This window comes from Folsomia candida, unplaced genomic scaffold, assembly GCF_002217175.1.
Source record: "Folsomia candida strain VU population unplaced genomic scaffold, ASM221717v1 Fcan01_Sc022, whole genome shotgun sequence".
NCBI classification, from domain to species: Eukaryota; Metazoa; Arthropoda; class Collembola; order Entomobryomorpha; family Isotomidae; genus Folsomia; species Folsomia candida.
In genome coordinates, this window is record NW_019091214.1 from 590974 (window position 1) to 612645 (window position 21672).

Genomic DNA, 21672 nt, shown 5'->3' on the forward strand with positions numbered 1-21672 from the left:
ATATGAATTTTCATGAATTTTAAAATACTTATACTGAAAATGGATTTCAAATGAGTTATCATCGAACAACCTGAAGTTGGCTTACTTAAATTCTTAAATTAAATAATGTGTGCATTTTGGCGTTAATCCTTTCCCAAAAAATTATTTTATCATCAAAATAGTTGATTTACAGATTCTCACAATAGTTATGTAGAGTAGGTGCAACAAGTCCCTTGTCAAAATTAAAAATTATTAACATGGTTAATAATTTTGTTCATTTAACAAAATTCCGAATTATTGACAAAATTTCCTGTTTTTTTTTAATCGGAATCAGTAACGGATTTTATCTAACACTCTTGTTCAATTGTGTTAGAACTTATGGGTTAACCTAAAACAATTCCGTTTTTCAATCATGGGTAACTAATAAGGAAAATGGCATAATTTTACAAAATTCAACAAACTGTGTCCTCTTAACGTCAAAATAATTGTTTGATAGATTCTAGCCTTGACTTTGTAAGGTAGATTTCTCAGTTGGGTACTGGGGATTTATGAGACTAGCAAATTTTGAAGATTATGTTATTGGGATTGAATAAATTGAAGCCAACACAATTTTTAGCAATCCTTAATTTCCAAGTCATAATTTCTCTGAATTTTTGACCATGATTTTCCAACATTTCCATGCTTGTAAACGGTACACATTTATTTTTTAATAAAAAATGTATCTAAATACTTCAGCATTCATACAGAACAATACAGTTTTTAGTATGACTGAATTTTCATTTAAAAAAACTGGACACCTATTAATTTCTAATTTCCGCATGTACACATTTCTTCGAGTTTTTAACCAATCCACCAATTTTATTTTAATCCGGTCGGTTCTAAAGGATACGTTTTTTACCAAATTAATTATCACTCGTCGTACCCCAATTAGAAATCTGGTATAATCGAACAGGTATTAATTTCCCGGTATTAAGTTTGCTACCGCTTCGGATTAAAATTATACGGGTCCATCAAAATTTTGCTACCGATATGGTAAAAATTTAATACCGAACTATTACTACATGGTATTACTTTATCAAAACCACTTTGACAGAGTCATAATGCGAATACCGCTTGGCATTATTTTAATCCTGAATTTCTAACAATATTTAAAAATGCATATTTTCATGAAATTATTTTAAAAATTATTTCCAGCAGCATGAATGAAACCCTGGTTTTATTTTGCAATATGCAAACTCGATCCATGCCTATCAATCATGTTGTTCCGTACATGCATACCTTTACTTACGCTATGTACGTATGTATACCTATTTATAAATAAATAAATACCTGTACATACGAAATAATAGAATCTCGTGTCAAGGAGGGATTTAGACTTGGTCCGATTTTTTTGTCCCCTTACAAAACCCGGGTAGTCCATGAAAATCCATTCCTCCAACCACAAATCTGCTATATCCTTTATAAAATCTGGGTCTCATACGTATCAAGTCGACAATCGGAGTGGATAACTTTCTTGCGGTTTTCTCCCTGCCTAAAGTTGTACGTATGTCCATTATATTTGGCATTTACGGCATTTATGGCATCGTTTATTTGCCAGGCCACGGATTTAAATTTATGCCCACGCAAAGGTTATGTCATAAATTTTAATGAAAATTCTGAAGTCATGTCAAAAATTTCGGTTTCATGACAAAAACTTTTGGTATTTATTATTTATATTAATTAAAACAATTTCATGGATTTATTTTTTTGGCCAAAATCGTGGCATTTATTTTCATGCTCGAGTCAAAATTTTGGGCAATTGCTTGTCCAAAACACTTGGCATTTATTTTCATGTCCAAAACTCCTGGAATTTTTTTCATGTCCAAAACTTCCAAAATTTCCATTTATTTTAATGCCAAAAATTTTAGGCAATTATTTCCATACAAAATTCCTGGGAAATTATTTTCATGATGCTCAAAAATTTCCTGGCAATTATTTCCATGCCCAAAATGCCTTTAATTTATTTGCATGCCCTGCCCAACGTACAATTCTTACATTCGTCAACAAACGAATGTACCTGTCCGTACCTACCTGCCTGACCACAATAATTCGCGTCAGGTACTCTCTGCCTACATTCATACGTAATAAGAATGGGAACAATAGGTCCAAAAATTTATATGCATGTCGAAGAAAACCAGACCACGCCACAGGGTCCACCATCGTCAAGTATTCGTTTGTAGTACATACATACACACACATTTCTCTCATTATTCGCACTTTCATTCCATTCCAAAGAAAGAAATCAGTCCATTTCCATCTCTCCCAATGCGAACATTGATCCAACACTAACTTTCACCTTGCTTTCTCCACAATTTCATAGCTTTCTTCGTCTCGATAAAAACTCCAAGTCGTTTTTTCGTCACCTATGTAAATACGACGCAATTCACGCAGTTATTCGATAACTTTGTAAATTCCAAGCGTTTGGTACCGTAATTTTGCAAACTTTTCAAATATAAAGATCTTCACTTGAGTAAGTTTACAAAAATTTGGGAGCTACTTTTCCTGAGAAATGTTTGTTAAATATTTGTAAAAATTTACGGAATTTACGATGTTATGTGAATGCCTGCGTGAATTGTCTCATTATAATTTCAGAGTGTGTAAACTGTGTTAAAAACGGGATAAAATTTAAAATAGTATGGAAATTCTGCCACAATTGGTACATATCAGGATCGATGTCCAAACGAGTTGTCCGTGTCGTACAAGTTTTTTCATGCAGCGTCGTCCCCTCGTGTTCTTAGGAGTCTGAGAAGGATACAAAATACCGAGATTATTCTATTCATCGCACCGCACAAGTAAGTCGGTACCTTGTCTTGAATAAATTTGAAAATGACAATGTGATTTTTGCGGAAGAAAATATGTGATTTGTGTGATTATGTAGCAAAATAGAGTAATTTTCTTTAATATCTATCTTTATAATAGCTTGATATCCGGATTAAATATAAAATTCTGCCAATTTAATCACATCACGGTGTATTTCTGTGAAATTTGGGATTTTTGGAATTTCTGTGATTATGCAGCAAAATGGAGTACATCCTAGATTAAAAATTAACTGGATATTGAGATTGATTAAGCACAAAATTCTAGCATTTTCATACCCGACTCGGCCAGTTTTCTGACCAAATACTTTCATCTACAAATGCAAACTGCGAAACTGCCTGCAACTTTGCCCTAATCACTAAACCCACATATGTAACCAAATACTCAGAATATTATGCTGAATCTAAGAATGAGAGCTGGTTTAGTCCTAGAATGCATTGTAAACCATGTTTTGTTCCACTTTCACACTTGTAATATTACAGAAATCATAAGGCATGAGAAGAATCACATAAATCACACCTACATAAGTCACAAAGTGTGATTATCACAGTTCAAATCTTGTTTTCTTTCATTTTTATAATATTAATATTTTTAGTTTAATTTTACAATTTATACCACAGAGTTTGATATTTATTAGAAATAAATAAAGAACTCTGAATGTCACACTTTGTGGATTTTATCTTCTACAGTATAATAAATACAGTATAATAAAATAGTTTATGATAAATTAATTTCTCTGGCGTCGAGAAGACCCAATTTTTTCATGGAAAAGTGAGATATAACAAAATTAATGTTAAAGAATTAGTTAGTTCACTGTGTTTTCTATAGGTTTCAAATATTTTATGAAGTACGGTCATAATAAAATTTTATTTTCAAGAAATTTAAAAAAATTGGTTAAACATGTGGCTTCGAATGATAAATAGGTAAATTTTGTAAAAACAAATGTACACTTTACAAATATTATATGAATGTATGAAAAGGTGAATAATTATCAGCAGAATTACTGCATTGGTTAAAAATGCAAGAGAAATTATAACTCGGAAATTTTTCCCGTTTCAATAAAAATACAGTTAAACTTCCAATTTTATGAAAATACCGTAATTACCTAATTAGAAATTGACAAATCTGCATTCAGTTTCAAAAACCCAAGTTCAAATTTATGTTATGAAATTATGAAGATAAACCGCAAATTAATCACGGTACACAATTTTTATAGAAAAGTCAACTTAAATTTGGCAAAATCAAACTGACGCAAAAGTATCTATTAAGTTTAGGAATATATATAATTTAAACTAAATAAACTCGACGTTTCGATTACACAAATAGTTTTTGCATAAAATCTGTTTAAAAAAATATTTTGTTACTTAGAAATTCATGAAATTTTATACGATTTCTTGAAAATTAGATTAGCAAAAACCACACATTACCATCCCACGACGCATTATTAATTTAGGTCTGGATTAATTTCCAATGGTACAATTTTCGTAATTTTGTTTTACATAACGCAGAACCATTTATATTATGTACGTACCAAAACCTTACTTTTCTCCCGGTAATTGACAGATATATGTAAATCTCATCTAAAATGTATATAACCAAAAACTAAACCTTATGTATCTACGGATAAAAGCCATCCAAATTCACTACATAAAAATGCAATCTCAGAGGAAAAACTGCATTTTTTTGGTTACGATTGATTTTGAAAGATTTTTCTATACAGGAAGTCCTTTCATCACGGTCGTCAAAGTTCAGTAGGGATAATTTGATCCCTGATAGCTTCCAACGTGATAAGCACAGGGCGGATATGTATTTGGGAAAAATTTAATATTTGGGAAAAAAATTCGAAAATATTTTCGAAATATGTAGGAAAAAAATTAAAAATAAGAATTTTGGCAAAATCTATATATTTTTTAATGTAGATTTTTTTATGGGCCAATTTTTTTGTGCAAAAAAATTTCGCCTCGTATTTCGTTGAAATATTTACGAAATATATGTTATCTATGCGATATAGGGAACACACCCACAAAGCTTTACCATCGGTCGTCATCAAATGAAACAGTTGAATAAAAGTACATATCCGCCTTCTGCTCATTGATGAGAGGATGCCTATTACAATTTATTTATCTACACTTAATCGTCACAAGTTTAAATACTGAGCAGGATATTGCGTCCCATTTGATAGATTTTTATTGTATTTTTAAAAGTTATTAACTGCAACGAGATGCACAGATTTTCTAAGTCATTGCACATTTCCACCCACGGCATGAATTTAGCGTGGATCGAGACAAAGTATAAAATTGCCAAAGCATAAATGGTAGGTTTTTAGTTAGAGTTTGGGATCCATACTAATCTGGTAAAATAATATTTTTTTTTACATCCAGACTTGTTTTTCAGAAATTTAAATTCGTAAATATATAAAATTCTAGAATGGACAAGTTTGCGTTATATGCACAATCACTAATGGTGCGAATATATGTATTCTTGAGTGGTGTTCAATTTTTGTTAAATTTTTGCTATCTTTTGCTATTTTTAAGTTAAAATTCGGGATTAAAGCGACATTTTAAAAATCGCTGAGAATTTTGTACCCGGATTTTTTTTCGAAGTCTATACAGCACAATTTATTCAACAGCTATACAATTTCAAAAACTTAAAGAATTCTTTTTCTTTGCCCAATTTGTAATCTTTAAATTTATTCTGGGTTTTATAATTCATTTTTTTTGTAACGGCGTCGAACTAAATTCCTTGTCAAGATGGTTGATAAATAAAATCTTAACTTTTTCCTAATATTCCCTGATGCCTTGTTTAAAACATTGCAAATTTTTGCAAATTTGATAACCCAATTTCTTATTATATTTTTATTACGATTAGATATATTGACAAATATTAAGATCCCAATTTATTTTCGAAATTACAAAACCCTCATATTTCAGAATTTCCATTTTTTTCGTCCTGCCAAGAAGTTTTTTTAAAATTTTGTCTGCAACTCAAGGGGATAAAATCTTTGTCACAAACTGAAATTTATCCTAATTTGAATTTATGACCATTATTTTCCACCAATTTAACTAATTTAACCAATTTAACAAATGCAAAGTTTTCGAAATCTGTGTACCCCATTTTTTCATCCGAAATTTAGGATTTGTGTTTTGAATTTTGAAGAAAAATTGTGAATTTTGAAGAAAAATTGGATATCCCGATTTTCACAAATATTACCAATTCCTCCCAAGTAATCTTTATTTCATTACATAAGTTATTAAAATTGATTTTTTTAGAACGGCGTCCAAGTGACTTCAAAATTTCAGAATTTACGAAAATCCAAAATTTTTTCTTCTCCTAAAATGCCTCGCCATTCTTTTTCAAAAATTTTCTGATTTAACAAACTTATTAGTCAACAGTGACAAAGTGGAAGTCTACCTTTGTTTTTCTTTAGATTTTTTAAAATTTGAACATTTAAATAATAATAATAATTTATAATAATTTAAATTTTTATATTTTCGAAAATTTTAAATTCAATTTTTTATATAAACAGAAACTAATCATTTTGAAATTACATCTCAAAGGATTGTTTTTTAATTAATTAATCTACTCAAATGCAAAATTTTCTTTTTCTAAAATTCCTCGATATTCTTTTTGAAATATTTGAATTATTTTGAAATATATATTTGAAATATTTTGAAATGAGTTCTTCAAATTTTTTGTAATTTCTTAGGCAAAACTTCTGTAGACATGATTTAAAAAACCCTTTGTTTCTTTTTATATTTATGAAATTCCAATTCTTTCTTCAATGATGTCAAACTTTATTGAAATTTTGAATACACTCCTATGTACCGAAAAGATATATCTCATTTAATTTAGGTTTCTGAAATTCAAAATTATTTAAACGGCGTGAAACTCAATTCCCCTTCAAAATTAGTGACGTTATCCAAATCCTAAATTGTTGATTTTCTGAAATTCATTAATATTCTTCTTTAAATATCTCGAAATTTTTATTATTTAGTTATTGCATGTTATGTATGTTTTTATAGTCAAAATTTAGGATCAAAACTATGTGCGTGTTACAAAATGTTGTAAAATTGTTGTGCATCCCAATATTTTTTTAGATGACGAATACCTAAGAAACTTACAAATTTCAAATACTTCAATGTTAAATGTTCAATGTGTAATGTTCGACGTTGCTTCAATGTTATCTTTGATTCTGTTGAAGTTTTTAAAATTCCCAATTTTTTTCTAATGGCATCCAGCTCATTCATTAGATTTCGAATTTATCCAAAACTAACAATGGAGGCGCAAACCATGTTCAGCCCAGATAATTTTTGACCTTATTAGTTTGAAAGAGCAAGTCTTTACAAACAACATTTGGTTCGGCACTTGGGCAGATGCGCAAATTTCAGCACGTTATGGGCGCCGCAAGTTCGCAAAAACGCACGAAGTTGAGCTCGTGCTGAGCATTGCCCGAAAAAACGTGCGTTTTTGCGAACTTGCGGCGCCCATAACGTGCTGAAATTTGCGCATCTGCCCAAGTGCCGAACCAAATGTTGTTTGTAAAGACTTGCTCTTTCAAACTAATAAGATCAAAAAATTATCTGGGCTGAACATGGTTTGCGCCTCCATTGTAAGTTTTTTCCTTTTCCTGAAATTCTTCGATATCCTGTTTCAAATATGTAGCTCAATTTTTCTAAATTTTTTCAATTTATTTATATACCCTCTTTCCCCGTCAAAGTTTAGGGTTACAACTATATTTAAAACACTTAAAAATTCGACATCCTAATTTTTCGAAATGAAAAAAAACTAAGAAATTGCAAAATTTATATATTCTTGAAACGCCGTTTTAATCCGTGTGGAAGTTTCGAAATAACAAGAACTTTCCACTGTCATTTAGGGAAACTTATGACTTGTCCACTTTATTCTGGCAAGGATCTAACCTTAGTTTCTACTTAATTATATTCGTGCATTTCAAAATTTTCTATAACGGTGCCGACCTTTTCAAAATTTCGGAATCAAGAATAACCCAAATATTTTTCTTATCTTCCAGTTTTCCTAATATATAGTTTCCTGTAAACAAAAAATGTATTTTTTTTTGGAAATACAGGTATTTTTCGGAGAAAGTAGATATTTATGTATGTACACAGACAAAAGTTTCAAAATTCTTAATTTTAAAAATAACTACCATAACTTGTTGGGAGACAAATTTCGAAATTCTTTTTTAAAAAAGCTACCATAACATTTTTAGGTAGACAAATATCGAAAAAGTTTTCCCCACACCCTTCAGTAATACAATTTCAACGAAATCAGGTCGAGCTGTTTGAAGTACATGAAAAAATGGAAACATTCTTCCCTATCTTTCCAAAATTATATATTCAAAATTTTATTTTATTTTTATTTTCCAGTGGGTCAGTGTCCCTCGAAAAGTTTGGACAGCATAAAAACTTTGGATTATCCAGGGAAGAAATTTTATCTGTCGCACAGAAACAAGATCGACACCGTTGCGGACGTCATCATCACGAAGGAAGGCGAGGGTGGGGCTGGAGGAGGGGCGGAAAATAACGCCACGCGACAACCCTCGTCTCGAAGTTCGTTTAAAGGTAAGGAAAAAAACTTTTTATGAAAAATTTAAAAAAACCGAAAACGAAATTCACAGGATGAATTTAAAAAGCAAAATATTAGACTCTGTTTTTTTAAAAAGAAATTACCATAATTTTGCAAAAATCTTTATGCAAAATTAGTTATCAATTTTACAATTTAAAATTTATCATCATATTAATTTGATCTAAACCATTTATAAGTTATTCCTTACTTAAAAAATAAGAAACGACTTGAAAATGGAATAAATTTGGAAAGTTATTTGTAAAAAAATTACACAATTTTGTAATTTATAAAAAAAATGTTTTGTTTACAACTTGAGTAAAAAAATGTTTTGTTTACAACTTGAGTAAAAAAAATGTGAAATTTTCAATCTATGACAAACTCAAGTTTTTAAACGAACGCCAGTTCAGGGTGTCCAATTAACAAAACTTTAAAATCCTCGATAATCAAACCTATGTACGTAGGGATTAAATCGTTCATTAATTCATACAATTTCAAAAAATGGCGTGAAAGTTTGCCGTTAATTTGACCAAATTTTAAACTCGTACCAAGGAACGAAGATATTATATATCGAATAAAAACAGTATTTTTAATATCTTTAAAAAAAATATATAAGTTTAAAACTTTGTACACCCTTGGATCTAAACAACCTTTAGGTTATTCCAGCTTAAATAAAATTGATAAACGACTTGAAACTCGAGGGATCTTGTAACATTATTTTTCGAAAAATTACACAAATTTAATAATTTATATAAAAAAGCTATCTTAACTTGAGTTACAACTCAAGTAAATTTTTAAACTGAAGTCATGACAGTTCAGGTTGTGAAAGTTCCCAATTTAAAAAATTTGGAATTCGCCCGAAAACAAATTATCTAGAAATTTTGTGGTTCGGAAATTTATAAAATTTCATAAAAAAGGGCGTGAAGGTTTAGTAAAATTTTGAACTCGTACCAAACGACAAATACATCTGATGTTAACCATCTTTTTAATATTCCTTTCTTTCCACAACTTCTAGAAGTTAAAAATTATTATCATGATAACTTAATCTAAACAATTTTTAAGTTATTCCTGTTTAAAAAATAATAATAACCAAGTACATACAAAATCGCATAAGCTTGTAAATTTATTTTTCGAAAAAATTGCGTAATTTATAAAAAAAATACAGTTGTTAAAAAGTACAGGTTGTGAAAGTTGCCAATTTCCAAAGCTTGGAATTCATCAAAAGAAAAACCCCATCTCAAATTTTCATGTTTCTGTCAATAATAAAATTTCACAAAAAATGACGTGAATGTTTGTCATTAAGTTTGGTAAAATTTTGAACTTATACCAAACGACAAATATATTATGCCTTCCTTTCAAAAAGTTAACATTTATTATCATCATAACTTGATAAACAATTTTTAGGTTATTCCTGTTTTTTAAAAAATGATAATAAACGATAAGAAAATCGTATAAACTTGTAAATTTATTTTTTCGAAAAATTGCATAATTTATAAAAAAAAATATAAAAAGCTAACCTTTGTTTACAACTTCAGTTAAAAAAACATGAAATTTCCAACCTATGACAAATGCAAAATCATTTTTAAACAAAAGTTTCAAACTAATGTTCCGTTGTGAAAACTATCGATTTTTAAAACTTTCTATTTGACGAATAACAAACCTAAGTAAAATTTTAAAGTTCACTAATTCATAAAGTTTCACAACATAGCGTGAAAGTTTGACATAATTTCCTACCAAAACAACTGTCAGGTATCTGAAAAAAAAACAGTTTTCTTTTGTTCGTACCTTCCGAAAAGTTGCGGACGACTTGCAAGTACAACATTTCAATAAATAAATTTTTTGATAAATTCCAAATTTGCAAAATTCTAATGGTTTTTTAGAAAAAAATTATAAAAATTTTGCTACCGCGTTCCAAGTTGGTAATAACAATTTGTATTTTTGCGTAAAAATATCATTTTCTCCACGGGATGGCAAAAAATTTGGATAAATTTCATTACTACAATATTAACAGTAACGTCGAAAATAATAATTTTACCATAAATAACTTCCAAATCTTTTGTTTAGATGTCCCGTCGTGTTGCTCGAATTAACAAAAAAAACCTATGTATCAGGTTCAAACAAATTATTTTGTCCCAAATTTTTACATAGTTTACAAAAATTTGAGTGAAAAGTGTGATACAAATGTATGTTTTTAACCCAATTTTTCATCCCCAGTGGGGATTCCCTAAAAAATCCACAAATTCATAAAACTTACCAAACGACTAAATCAAAACTGTTTCATTATTTTGTGTCAAATTTTTAGAAATTTTACACTTTTATAAACACTCGAGTGAATTTTCATTCAAAAATTCCTTTTTCATCCCTGCAAATTAAACAAAATACACAAATTACTCACAAAATTAAATACTATCTAACAGAGTGTCTCATGTCAAAATTTTTCGAAATTTTATACATATTGCAAACACCCGAGTGAATTTTTATTTTTTGAAGTCTATTTTTCGCCCCCACAAATACAAAAAATCTTACTGAATTAAAACTGTTTCGTTATTTTGTATCTACAATTTTCGAAATTTTACCAGTTTACAACATTCGAGTAAATTTTTATTACAAAGAATTATTTTTCGTCCATGCTTTTTAAAAAATCCGCAAATTAATCAAAAAAACTTATGACGGCTGAATCAACAATGCTTCGTGTCAAAATTTTTCGAAATTTTACACCTTTTACAAACACCCGAGTGAATTTATGTTTATTTTAAAAATCTATTTTTTGTCATCCCCACAGGAAGCGGAGGGGGCAAAAAGGTCGCGATCGCCATGGGTCTCAAACTGTACCATATCAGCGACTCCCCGCCATGTCTCGCCGTCCGGATGGCGTTGGCCTATCTGGGCCTCCAAGTAGAACTCGTGGACATCGACTTCCTCAAGGCAGAACAAGCCTCGGAACTTTACAAAAAGGTTGGTAAAACAAAATGTGACAAAAAATTTCCAATATTTTTCATGGCGAAAATTGCAGAAACCATAATTTTATAGCTTATTTTTTAAAAAAGTGATGCTCAAGCGATTCATAAGTTTTCAATTAGAGGGGTCGCCCTGGGAAGTGTTGATGGGGAATTTTGACCTCAAAATGGTCAAAAAATGATTCTACAAATCTCAAATTTTGATATAATATGTTAAATACATCTGACGTTACATATTCGCGAACAAAGGAGACTTTAATCCATTATCCACTTCGTATTTAGTCATTTTAGTCGCGTCCGCCAATAATACTTTTTCGGAAGACTTTACAACTTCATTGTTAATTCTTTCCTATCGGAACCGAAATTTTTTTTAAATATCGACTGTTTCACAAAGCAGGGAGTATTACTTCTTACATAGAGTCCAAAATATGTCGATGGGGCGAAGATAAGGGACATAAGGAGGGTTTTCATTTTTCAAAATCAAACTGCCATATGATCACCATACATTTTAACGCCAGCCAAATCGGAAATTTCGTGAGAAATTTTTAGCAACATTTTAATTTCTCTTCGGTTTTCACTTGAGAGATATATTTGCCATGAAAAAATTCCATTCCCGGAGTTTCTGGCACGTTTTTAAGGACGTAGGGCTCGTCGTCAGTGACCAATTTTTTTGGTGAGATTTTGTTGTAAAACTTTGGATGTCTTGCGTTTACCATTTTTTCTCGATCTTCTGTATGTTTTGCTGGAGATTTGTTTGTACACGCTTTGACCCACAACTTATGGGCTTTAACGTGATACAAGTAGTTTGTATTTATCTTTGACCTTTTGGCCGCATCGGGCATGGACGTGGAGCGACATTTTCCGAAAATAAATTCAATCGTTTTTAACTTTCTAGGGGTCATTATGAAGGTTTTTTCTCATGGTGCGTATTTGAGGTAGACATTTTCGGATTCTCCATACTTTTTTATGTAAGTCTTAATTTTTTCACGGCCACCACATTCTCCATTCAAATTTAGTCAAAACTTCTTAGAGTCTTCGTCGCTCAGATTTTGGTACTTACAAAAAATTCCTTTCCCGACTTCCTCGCTTTAAAATGGTGTAGGAAATTTGTCTTTCAAGGAAAACTTCTGAAATTTTTGGGACACGGAGCTAGATATATTTGCAATATTGTACGAAAAAATCAGATCTCTAAAATTATTTTGTTCTACCCCGCTACTAATTACAATTCCATCAACACTTCCCGGGGCGACCCCTCTATTTTCAATATAAAATTTGCGAAATCTGGAAAATCATTGATGCAAAAAATATAAAATTCTAAACTTTTGGACAACTAAATTAACATATTCCAAATTCACATATTCAAAATTTACGAATTAAAAATTAACACATTCAAAATTCACGTATTCAAAATTTACGAATTAAAAATTAACACATTCCAAATTCAAGTATTAAAGTTTTATATGGTTTAAAATTTCAAGTTCTGAAGCTAAAGAAAAAATTTCCGAAAAACTGACATCATTTTTTTTAATGCAGGGAGGAATCATAACTTCTAAGATTTTAAGTTTAATTACAATTAGAATTAGTGATGCAACGAGTTCTACATTTCGAGTTCGAGCCGAGTTCGAGTACTCTGCAAAGCTCGGTGCTGAGTGCTCGAACTCGAACGAGTTCGAGCACTCGGTGAAACTCTGCAACCGAGTACTCGAAAAGCCGAGTGCTATCGGCTTTTCGAGTGCTCGAAGCACAAAGCACTCGAGTCCTTTCCTATTTTCACTCTAAAACAAGGCAATCGAAAAGTTCAATTTGACTCATCAACAAGATACATGACCAGAACCAGCTGTTAATCCAAAAATTTGTACTAAAAAGCACAAAATAACAAAATAACTGATTTTGCTGACTCAGCAGAGGTCTAAATTTTGAATTTCTACATTTGGTAGAATTGCAGTTTAGTGAACTAACTTGGATTTAGCTGAATTTTGTTGTGAATACCCTACGGTCGCCTCAGCAAGAAAAAACTTTTTTTTCGCGGCGGTCTTGATAAATAAAATTTCTAGAAATTTAGGAAATTTTCCATAAACATTTTTTTGTCTCAGATTTCAATGAACATGATTTTTTAGACTAATTAAACTATGCTAAACAAGAATCCGGAGGATTTTTTTATTAAAAAAGTGTGCATGAAATAATTATTACTCAAATTTTCTGAAATTTCTGGAAATTTTATTTTTCGAAACCGCCACAAAAAAATTTGTTTGCTTGCTCAAGGGACTATAAGTTACTCACAAAAACAAATTTCAGCTAAATCTGAGTTAGTCCACTAAACTGACAAGTGTTATTTAAATTGTCTTGCCGTAAAAGTAAGAAGAATAAAACTCGGCCGAGTGCAAAAAAAACTCTGCAGAGTTCGAGCTCACCAAAAAATACGCAGAGTGCGCCGAGTACCGAGTGGAAACGAGTACTCGTTGCAACACTAATTAGAATTTAATTAGATAGTTATGGTTTAAAACCAAAGCTGCAAGTCTAGTTTTAATTTAATTTTAAAATTTTCTATAGGTTGGGAAAAGGTCATTGGAAAAAGGCCGTTGAAGTGAAACATTTTGAATTATACTTTAATTCAAAAAGATTATTTTAACCTCAATTTTAAACTGGCAAACAAATCCGAATTTTGCGAAGGCAAAATCATATTTCATTTTTAAGGTAGAAACGGATCGTAATTTTTTTTTAATTTTGCTGAATTTTCAAGCCAGAATTGTAATCGTTGCAAATCAGTTTTGCAATTAAAGATCTTCAGATAAACTCTGGTTTAAATTCAATGTTTTTTATTGCTCACGAGTTATTCTACCCAAATTGCATATTTTAATTCTAAGCTGCTTTTACAGTAGATAGACCAAAATGAAGTACCATTTTCTAAAAAAAAATCATATTTCGTTTTCTTTAAACTCCCTTTAAACTTTAATCTTTTCTCAAAAAAATCCAAAACTTTCCTATAAATTATTATGTTTTATGATTTTGTATCATTTTTAGTCCAAAATTAAAAATACTGAAAATCAATATGAGCAATTTTTATCAAGATTACTGAAGATTAGTGAGATACGTAAGATGTTTAATTTCAAAAATACTGCCTTCTTATTCAATTTAAAACCTTTTAAAGGGTTTCATTTCAAACCAAAGAATACAAAAAAATCAACAATAACTTGAAAATAAATGATTTACTCGTAAAAAATTGGGATTATTTATTCAAAATATTTATAAAAAATTGAAATTACTAACATTTTTTGATTTTGCAGAAAAATCCACAAGGCGAAGTGCCCCTGCTCGATGATAACGGCTTTCTCCTCAGTGAAAGGTAAATCCCCCCCAAAAAAATAATACAGTTACAAATATCTGAGTGAATTTTGTACCAATTTTTGTATCAAGTTAAATTTTTCCTGACAAGTTTTTTAGTTAGTTTTTTTAATGGCTACGTTTAAACTCCGTTCAATAAAATTTAGTATATTGAGAAAGTTACAAATTTCAAAAAGATGCTATTGATCTTGTTTTGAAGTTAATTTGTCCAAGATTTTACATATTTTATCAAGTATACATACCCGGCTACAAATATTCAATTGAATCGTGAAAAATTATGAATTGTGTGAATATTCCGTTTAAATTTGGACTAAATTTTTACCAATTTTGAATTTTTGCATCGGAACGTGTTCTTAAAAGTGTACAAAATCTGCGAGGTTACAAATACCAGCGTAAATTTTATTTTAATGCATTAAAATTTTATAAACAACTTTACGAAAATTACCAATACCAGCGTAAATTTCATTTTAACGTGTTTCTAAAAGTTTACAAAATCTATGAGATTACAAATATCAGTGTAAATTTTATATCAATGCCGTGCTATTTTATTTCATTTTTCATCGTTGGGAAACCTCCATTGTAACGTTACAAATATCCGAGTGGTATATTTTGCTCCTCTAAAGGTCACTACTATATACGTCATTTCACACAAACCGCAATACGACAAGGTCATCCCTTAATTTCGTCTCCTTGATTGTCATCAATCTCTATCCAGGCACTAATTTTAGACGCTAATTATTATCACGACCCACTTCGATACGTATGTACATACTTGATCACTCTGGAGGCGTAATAATAATACCGCAAACAAATTTCGCCTGTCCAGAGAGAGAGAGAGATGAATGCATTTCCTTCCTTCCTTCCGTTGTTTACATCATTTATAAATAATTTTATCGCTAAAATTACACCGCACTCGGTGCGTCATAAATTAGACACGAAATTATTTACTATACCGATTTACAAATCGAAGGGCACTCTAAAAATAAGGTGGTGGTAACAAAATGTATACCATATCCGGTAATAATGGGCGTACTCAACTTGGCAAAGCTTGCAAAATTTAATAGAATACCATAATTTGCAAAGTTATCTTAAAATCTTGGGATTTTTATTTGCAAATTTATCAGCATGTTTTTATTTCGCAATAATATTTTTTTTATAGATTTTGAACTATTTTCATTCCAAAATTTAAAAATTCTGAAAATCATGATTTATACGTAATTTTTATAAAGGTAGGATCAAGTTAAAGGACGTATTCCAAATTTTGAAAACAAAAATTTAACTAATTATTTTCAAAATTTCAATCTTAACATCTTAATGAGAACTTGCACAATTCATCTTTAACCAAAATTTGCAATAAGCTCATTCAGATAAGTACCAATCCTGTAAAACCCGCAAACAAAATTCATCAAGAAAAATGACGAACTTCAGGTCACAAATTTATCAGACGATTCATAATTTTACAAAATTTACCCTCCCGTATTATCAATTAAATTTTTTACAGTACAATTTTTAGATTTGGTACTTATCATAATTTTACAAAAATTTACCCACTTTACAAAACCTACCCGTATTCAAAATACATAAATCAAACTATTCCACAAATTATTTAGAGTGCACTTCCATTTTCTCCTGATGTCCAAGAAATTGGATGGAATTGATTTCTCGCGTGTTTTCCTTCCAGCGATCAAAACTTGGCTTTTATTCGAGCAGGATAAAAACCTTGCCAAATTAAAATAATGAATTAGTAACCTAATGATGCAAGATTTCTGATTCTGATTTTTTATTGCACCCTTTGATTTTCCGCAGTGTGGCGATTCTCCAATATTTGGCCGAGAAGTACAAAGTGGACGAGAAATTCTATCCGAGTGCTGACCCTCAAGCCAGAGCGGTCATTAATCATCGCCTTTCCTTCCACCTGTCAACCTATTATAAGGCCATGGCCGACTATGTGGTGAGTCTTGACCTACTTTTTTATAATGCTAATCACGGGTAGGTTTGTAATCCGGGAAACTTACAAAGTTTACGAAATACATTAATCGAGGGGATTTCTGTGCGTTTTTTTAAACAAAATTTCGTAATTCGTGTCGTAACTCTTGACCTACTTTTTGACGCCAATCGCGAGGTTTATAACTCAGAAAATTTACAAAGTTTACGAAATACATACATGGATATTCAAGGGGATATTTTTTTATATGTTTCTTTTCAAAATTTTGCAAAAGTCACGTAAAGTAATTGCCAGTCAAATTTTACGAAACGCATACCTAAGAAGAAATTTTGGTAGTAAAATTTTGCAAAATTTGATATGCGACGTTGAAAACATTCGCGTGGCTTGAAGTTCAATATGTGTCGTCAGCTGGGGAAAATTGCAAAAAATTGACGGTTTAATAATTAGCCATTACCATTTAATTAATTAATTAACCATTAACATTGAATTAATTAATTAACGGTTAATATTGAATTAATTAATTAACCTTTTTCTAGCTGCTGCCCATTTGCTACGCGTACACGAGGAGTGAACCCAACTTGAAAAAGGTGAATCATGCGTTGACCGTGTTTCAAGAATTGCTCGGGAGGCAAGACGGAAATTATGCGGCTGGAGGTAATAACAAGGCAATTCGTTAATTAATTTTGCACCAATTTACATAAATTACAGATATGTCAGTTTTCATCTTTATTTGCACATGCATAATCAAATCCTTTTAAGTTGATCCAATTGTTTCCATATTTCTTATCGCAAAACGTTTAAAATCAGAATATAAATGAATGATTTTTAATATTTCTGAGCAATACTTCCGAATTTTTTTAACTCGAAAATTGAAAAGTCGAAAATTCCGAAATTTTTTAAGACAAGAGGGAAACGAAATGAAACCTACAAAAATACATTTATCATACACTTTTATTAAAAATCTATATTCTGGCTTTAAACTGGTACATGAATTGTAAAAATTACCAGTTTCATATCTTGGCGAATATATCCAATCATAATCTCCATTTTTGCAAAAATTTGCAAGAAAGTTTTCAAAATTAATTTACCTCTAAATTTTAATCTGAATTGCTACCAAAATTAGGAAACAAAATTTGCACACAAAGGATTAAATCGGGTTTAGCCCCTCTCTTTGGGTGGGTCATAAAAATAATGAAGACCTCCAACGATTTTGCTAAATTTTTTATATGTTGTGATACAAGTATCGAAGTGTCATCCCCGTGAATTTCATGAAAGAGGCATGCCTTGAACTCCCGTATTAATTATTTTAGTGGTGGGAGTTTTTTACATGCATTTAAATGGGAGAAATGCATGTACTAAAATCATGCTAGGATAAAATCGTTGAAGACCTCCAACGATTTTCTTCAAACTTTGTACACTTACTTATTATATAAGTGAGCATATTTAAGCAAAGTTTGGTGAAAGAGGCATGCCTGGTTCGGGTGCTACATGCGTAAATGCACAAAAAATAATGAAAATCGTCGTCACTTTGATCAAAAGTATTAAATTAAGGTAACCATGTCACAATTTGATGACGTAAAAAAACTTGCTTCAAGCAGGGGCCTTTTAAGATGGCATCCCTTTATGAAAATGTCATGTCTGTCGGTCTGTCCGTATCCACGATACCTTTAGAACAGATTCGAATTTCGACATGCAGTTTTCGCCAACGTGTTTCTAATTTTTCAAGTACGGATGATTTCGAAGATGGGCGTTGTAGGTCATAAGGTCATGGCGCCACGGTGGTGAGATAAATGGTCAAATATATCGAATTTTTTGTTTCGGCCGTTCTAGACGTAGTTTTTTGGGGGATCTCAGAAATTGATATAGTTTTGACGTGCCATGACCGTGTGACCGTGTAAACGACGCCAGAACGGAAGTCGAAAATGTCGAATTTTTTGTCTTGATTGTTTTGTTTGACGTAGTTTTGGACGGGGATTTTCTGCATGGTTGTGATGTGCCATGACCGTGTGACCGTGTCGCTTCACCCCTTTCCGCAACGCTTTATTTACTAAAAACCGGACTCTTAATAAATGATTTCGTTTTATGCAAAGAGCATCTGGAGGATGAAATCTTTAAACTGGACGAAGTTTTTATTATTGGTGTCTCATCAACTCAGATTATGAGATGTAACTAGAAGTGTCCATGGCCACTCTAAGTTTACTCAAGCATTGTGAAAGGAATAGCCAGAGTTGAATAGGGGGCCCATTTTTTCGGGTTATTCTTGGCCCGATCAGTATAAATCGGATCGGGCTTTTTTAGCGTCCAAAAAATAGTCACCATGCGACACCTGGGTTTGGTTGTGAATTCTTCATCCATAAGGACTTGTCGGATTTGATAAGAATGAAGTTGTAATCTCGATTTAGCAAACGTCGTTATCACATCGTGTGGATTAAATTCATCCATGGGGACTCAGACAGGAAGCAAGTGTAGGATGGTACCGTCTCTGCAAAAATGGCGCAGGAACCCTTGGTTATTGTGGACATATAGCTGCAGTAATTAATCCACCTTAATTACAATCAGACAACCACCCCCAGAAAACTGCCATCAGATGTTGGGTGAAGTCTCTTTGGTTCGAACTGAACTTGCACTAGATACACTGATATGGCAGACAGAGACTTCGGTTAGGTTATTTTGGGTCGCAGAGACAGAATCGATGTTATCTGGGCGCACATGCACGTCCCCGTGTGCGCACAACTTATTAGAGCACCAGTGCTGACTTGACACAACTCATCGACTCTGTACTTAGCGCACAGAGGGACAATGTCCCCAAGATTATTCGATGTCCCTATCACCTGTCCATGTTATACAAACCCCTCCCTCCCCTATCCTGCAATGTAAATGTCCCCAGATGTCCCCACGGCTTCCGCAGCCACTTATGTAGTGCATGGTCGAACCAAAGCGACTTCACCCAATATCTAACTTCACTTTACTTAAAAGTGAAGTGCAAGTCAGTCACGGGTATGCAGGGTTGGCCACTTTAAAGTGAAGTTAAAGTGAAGTGGAAGCCACTTTCGCTTCCGTTGCGAAACATTTATCTTCATTTCTCATGCCAACAAACATTTCCCATTCCATATATAGCTTATGATATTGATTGATACAATTAAAAATTGATCCGGTGGAATTATGCACTGTGCCACTCATTATCATGAAAATCAAATAAGCTCTCGCCCGGCGGCAGACGGGCTTATACACCAGTATTAATATATTGCATCAATTTTTCTGCGTAACGACATGACACTGTAAAATACTTGCATCACAACCAGCATATTTTGCTTGGAAACCCTTCAGAAATTGGTAATTATTCACCACCCAAAAAATGCCCTTAATTTCTGTGGTGAAGTAATTTGCAAGGGAGATAAATCCACCCAAAACGATCACCATAACAGATTCCGTCCTTTGCAAAACTATTTAAATCTAAATTCAAATTACTTAATTTTTTCGCAGCCGATCTGACCATCGCTGACCTTCCCCTCTTTGTGGGAACCCTTCTCCTCCAAGTGATCGACTTTGACCTGAGTCCTTACCCAGGCGTCAAATCCTGGTACGCCGCCATCCAGTCGGGCCACCCTGACCTTTACGCCATCGCGGAAAAAGGGCTCGCTGAGCTGAAAGAGTTTGAGAAAAATCCCCCCGACCTTTCCCAAATTTCTCACCCGATCCACCCCACCGACCGGAAGAAGCAGCCCGACCCCGAAGTCACCGACAAACCGGAAGTGACGGAAATGATGCCGCCGCCACAGCCGGAAGTCGTGGAAGCGACCCCAGTCGTCGTACAACCGGCAGAAATTGAACCGTCGTCGGAAACAATAGAACCAGCCCCAGAATAATTTTGACAAGATTTTAACCAATTAGCTTAATTGTGATTAATTTTTCAAATCTTAATCTGGACGTGAATCATATGTATGGATGGATGAATACAGTAAATGTGGGAATAAAATGTGGGCATGAAATATAATTCTTTCAACAATATTATTTATTGTTTGACATCTTTCCATCAATTATTTAATAATTTGATTACACTGAGGATGAATTTTAGTGGAAAAACGAGCAAAAAGTTTGCTTTATTTGTCAATATTTCGAAGGCTATTATCAAGACATGCGTAGAAAAGGATGAGAAATTTGTCACAAGATTTTTTGAAAAATTATTAGTGTTTCGTTTCTGGAAATTCATAAGAATTGTTGTCCTCTTTGTGGCGTCGGATATTGGGGTCACGTTTTGAAGTGATAATATTTAATTGGCATTGATCGACTTTTCATTTTAAGTATTTTTTTCTCGGAAAATTTACATCGAAATGGCATCATCATTTGTCCCCACAGAGGTCACGGTAAAGGTCAACTTAATTCAATCAATTCTAGTCGTATAACAAACAACTACGTGTCGAAATCGTTCGAGATCGAGATACATATTTTTTGTAATTCTACGGAGAAACCCTGACGATTGCAACAAGGGACAAACATATTTTTTTTGCAAACAAAATTGACAAACAAATAAACAAATAAATTTTTAAAATACATACTTTTTGTCGGTCCCATTGTTCTTTTTTGTCCGAGAACAAGTCAATCTTTTTGTCAAAATGCAGCAACAAGATGCAAAAATGCAGCCACCCCAGTACAATCAACTTCCTCCAAGTAAATATTGCGAATTTTAATTGTTTGGGATCAATTAAATTAATTAATTATTTTCCACCTTTCCCAGGTCAGCATCCGTCCCAGCACCCGTCCCAAGTTCAAGCGGGTTATTATCCATCGCCACCTGTCGCTGTCGCTCCCGTCGTGCAAGTGCAAACTAACGAAAGATATTGTTTTTAAATTGAAATTTAATTTTGCCTAATTGTAATTTATAATAGCCAATTAATTCATTAGTATCATGCCTGGGATGTACCAGGGGGCTGGAAGGTGTCCAAATTGTGGGGTAAGTTCAATTTTGGTAAATTTGTCTGAAATGAGCCAAATTTTTGTCCTCAAAGTTCAGTG

The 21672-nt window shown here is 32.2% G+C and overlaps 1 protein-coding gene across 3 annotated transcripts; it reads left to right on the forward strand.

The window, feature by feature from the left end:
* The first annotated feature begins 2257 nt into the window (after positions 1-2257).
* Positions 2258-20653, forward strand: LOC110858760 (glutathione S-transferase 1). 3 transcript variants are annotated; one of them, XM_035858956.1, is made up of 8 exons: positions 2258-2488; positions 2611-2810; positions 8220-8414; positions 11198-11370; positions 14657-14715; positions 16521-16665; positions 17196-17313; positions 20143-20653. In XM_035858956.1, coding segments are annotated over exons 2-8 (1074 nt in total). In that variant the 5' UTR covers positions 2258-2488; positions 2611-2809; the 3' UTR covers positions 20526-20653. The 3 variants fall into 3 exon arrangements, with proteins under 3 accessions (XP_035714849.1, XP_021963316.2, XP_035714850.1); XM_022107624.2 differs by having other exon boundaries at positions 2258-2385; XM_035858957.1 differs by having other exon boundaries at positions 2263-2385; positions 2653-2810.
* The last annotated feature ends 1019 nt before the right edge of the window (positions 20654-21672 follow it).

What these genes read in the sequence shown, in the direction of transcription:
- LOC110858760 (XM_035858956.1), top strand. An exon ending in GGCTTTCTCCTCAGTGAAAG is followed by an intron (nt 14,716 to 16,520) that starts GTAAATCCCCCC and finishes GATTTTCCGCAG; the next exon opens with TGTGGCGATTCTCCAATATT. An exon ending in CGGAAATTATGCGGCTGGAG is followed by an intron (nt 17,314 to 20,142) that starts GTAATAACAAGG and finishes ATTTTTTCGCAG; the next exon opens with CCGATCTGACCATCGCTGAC.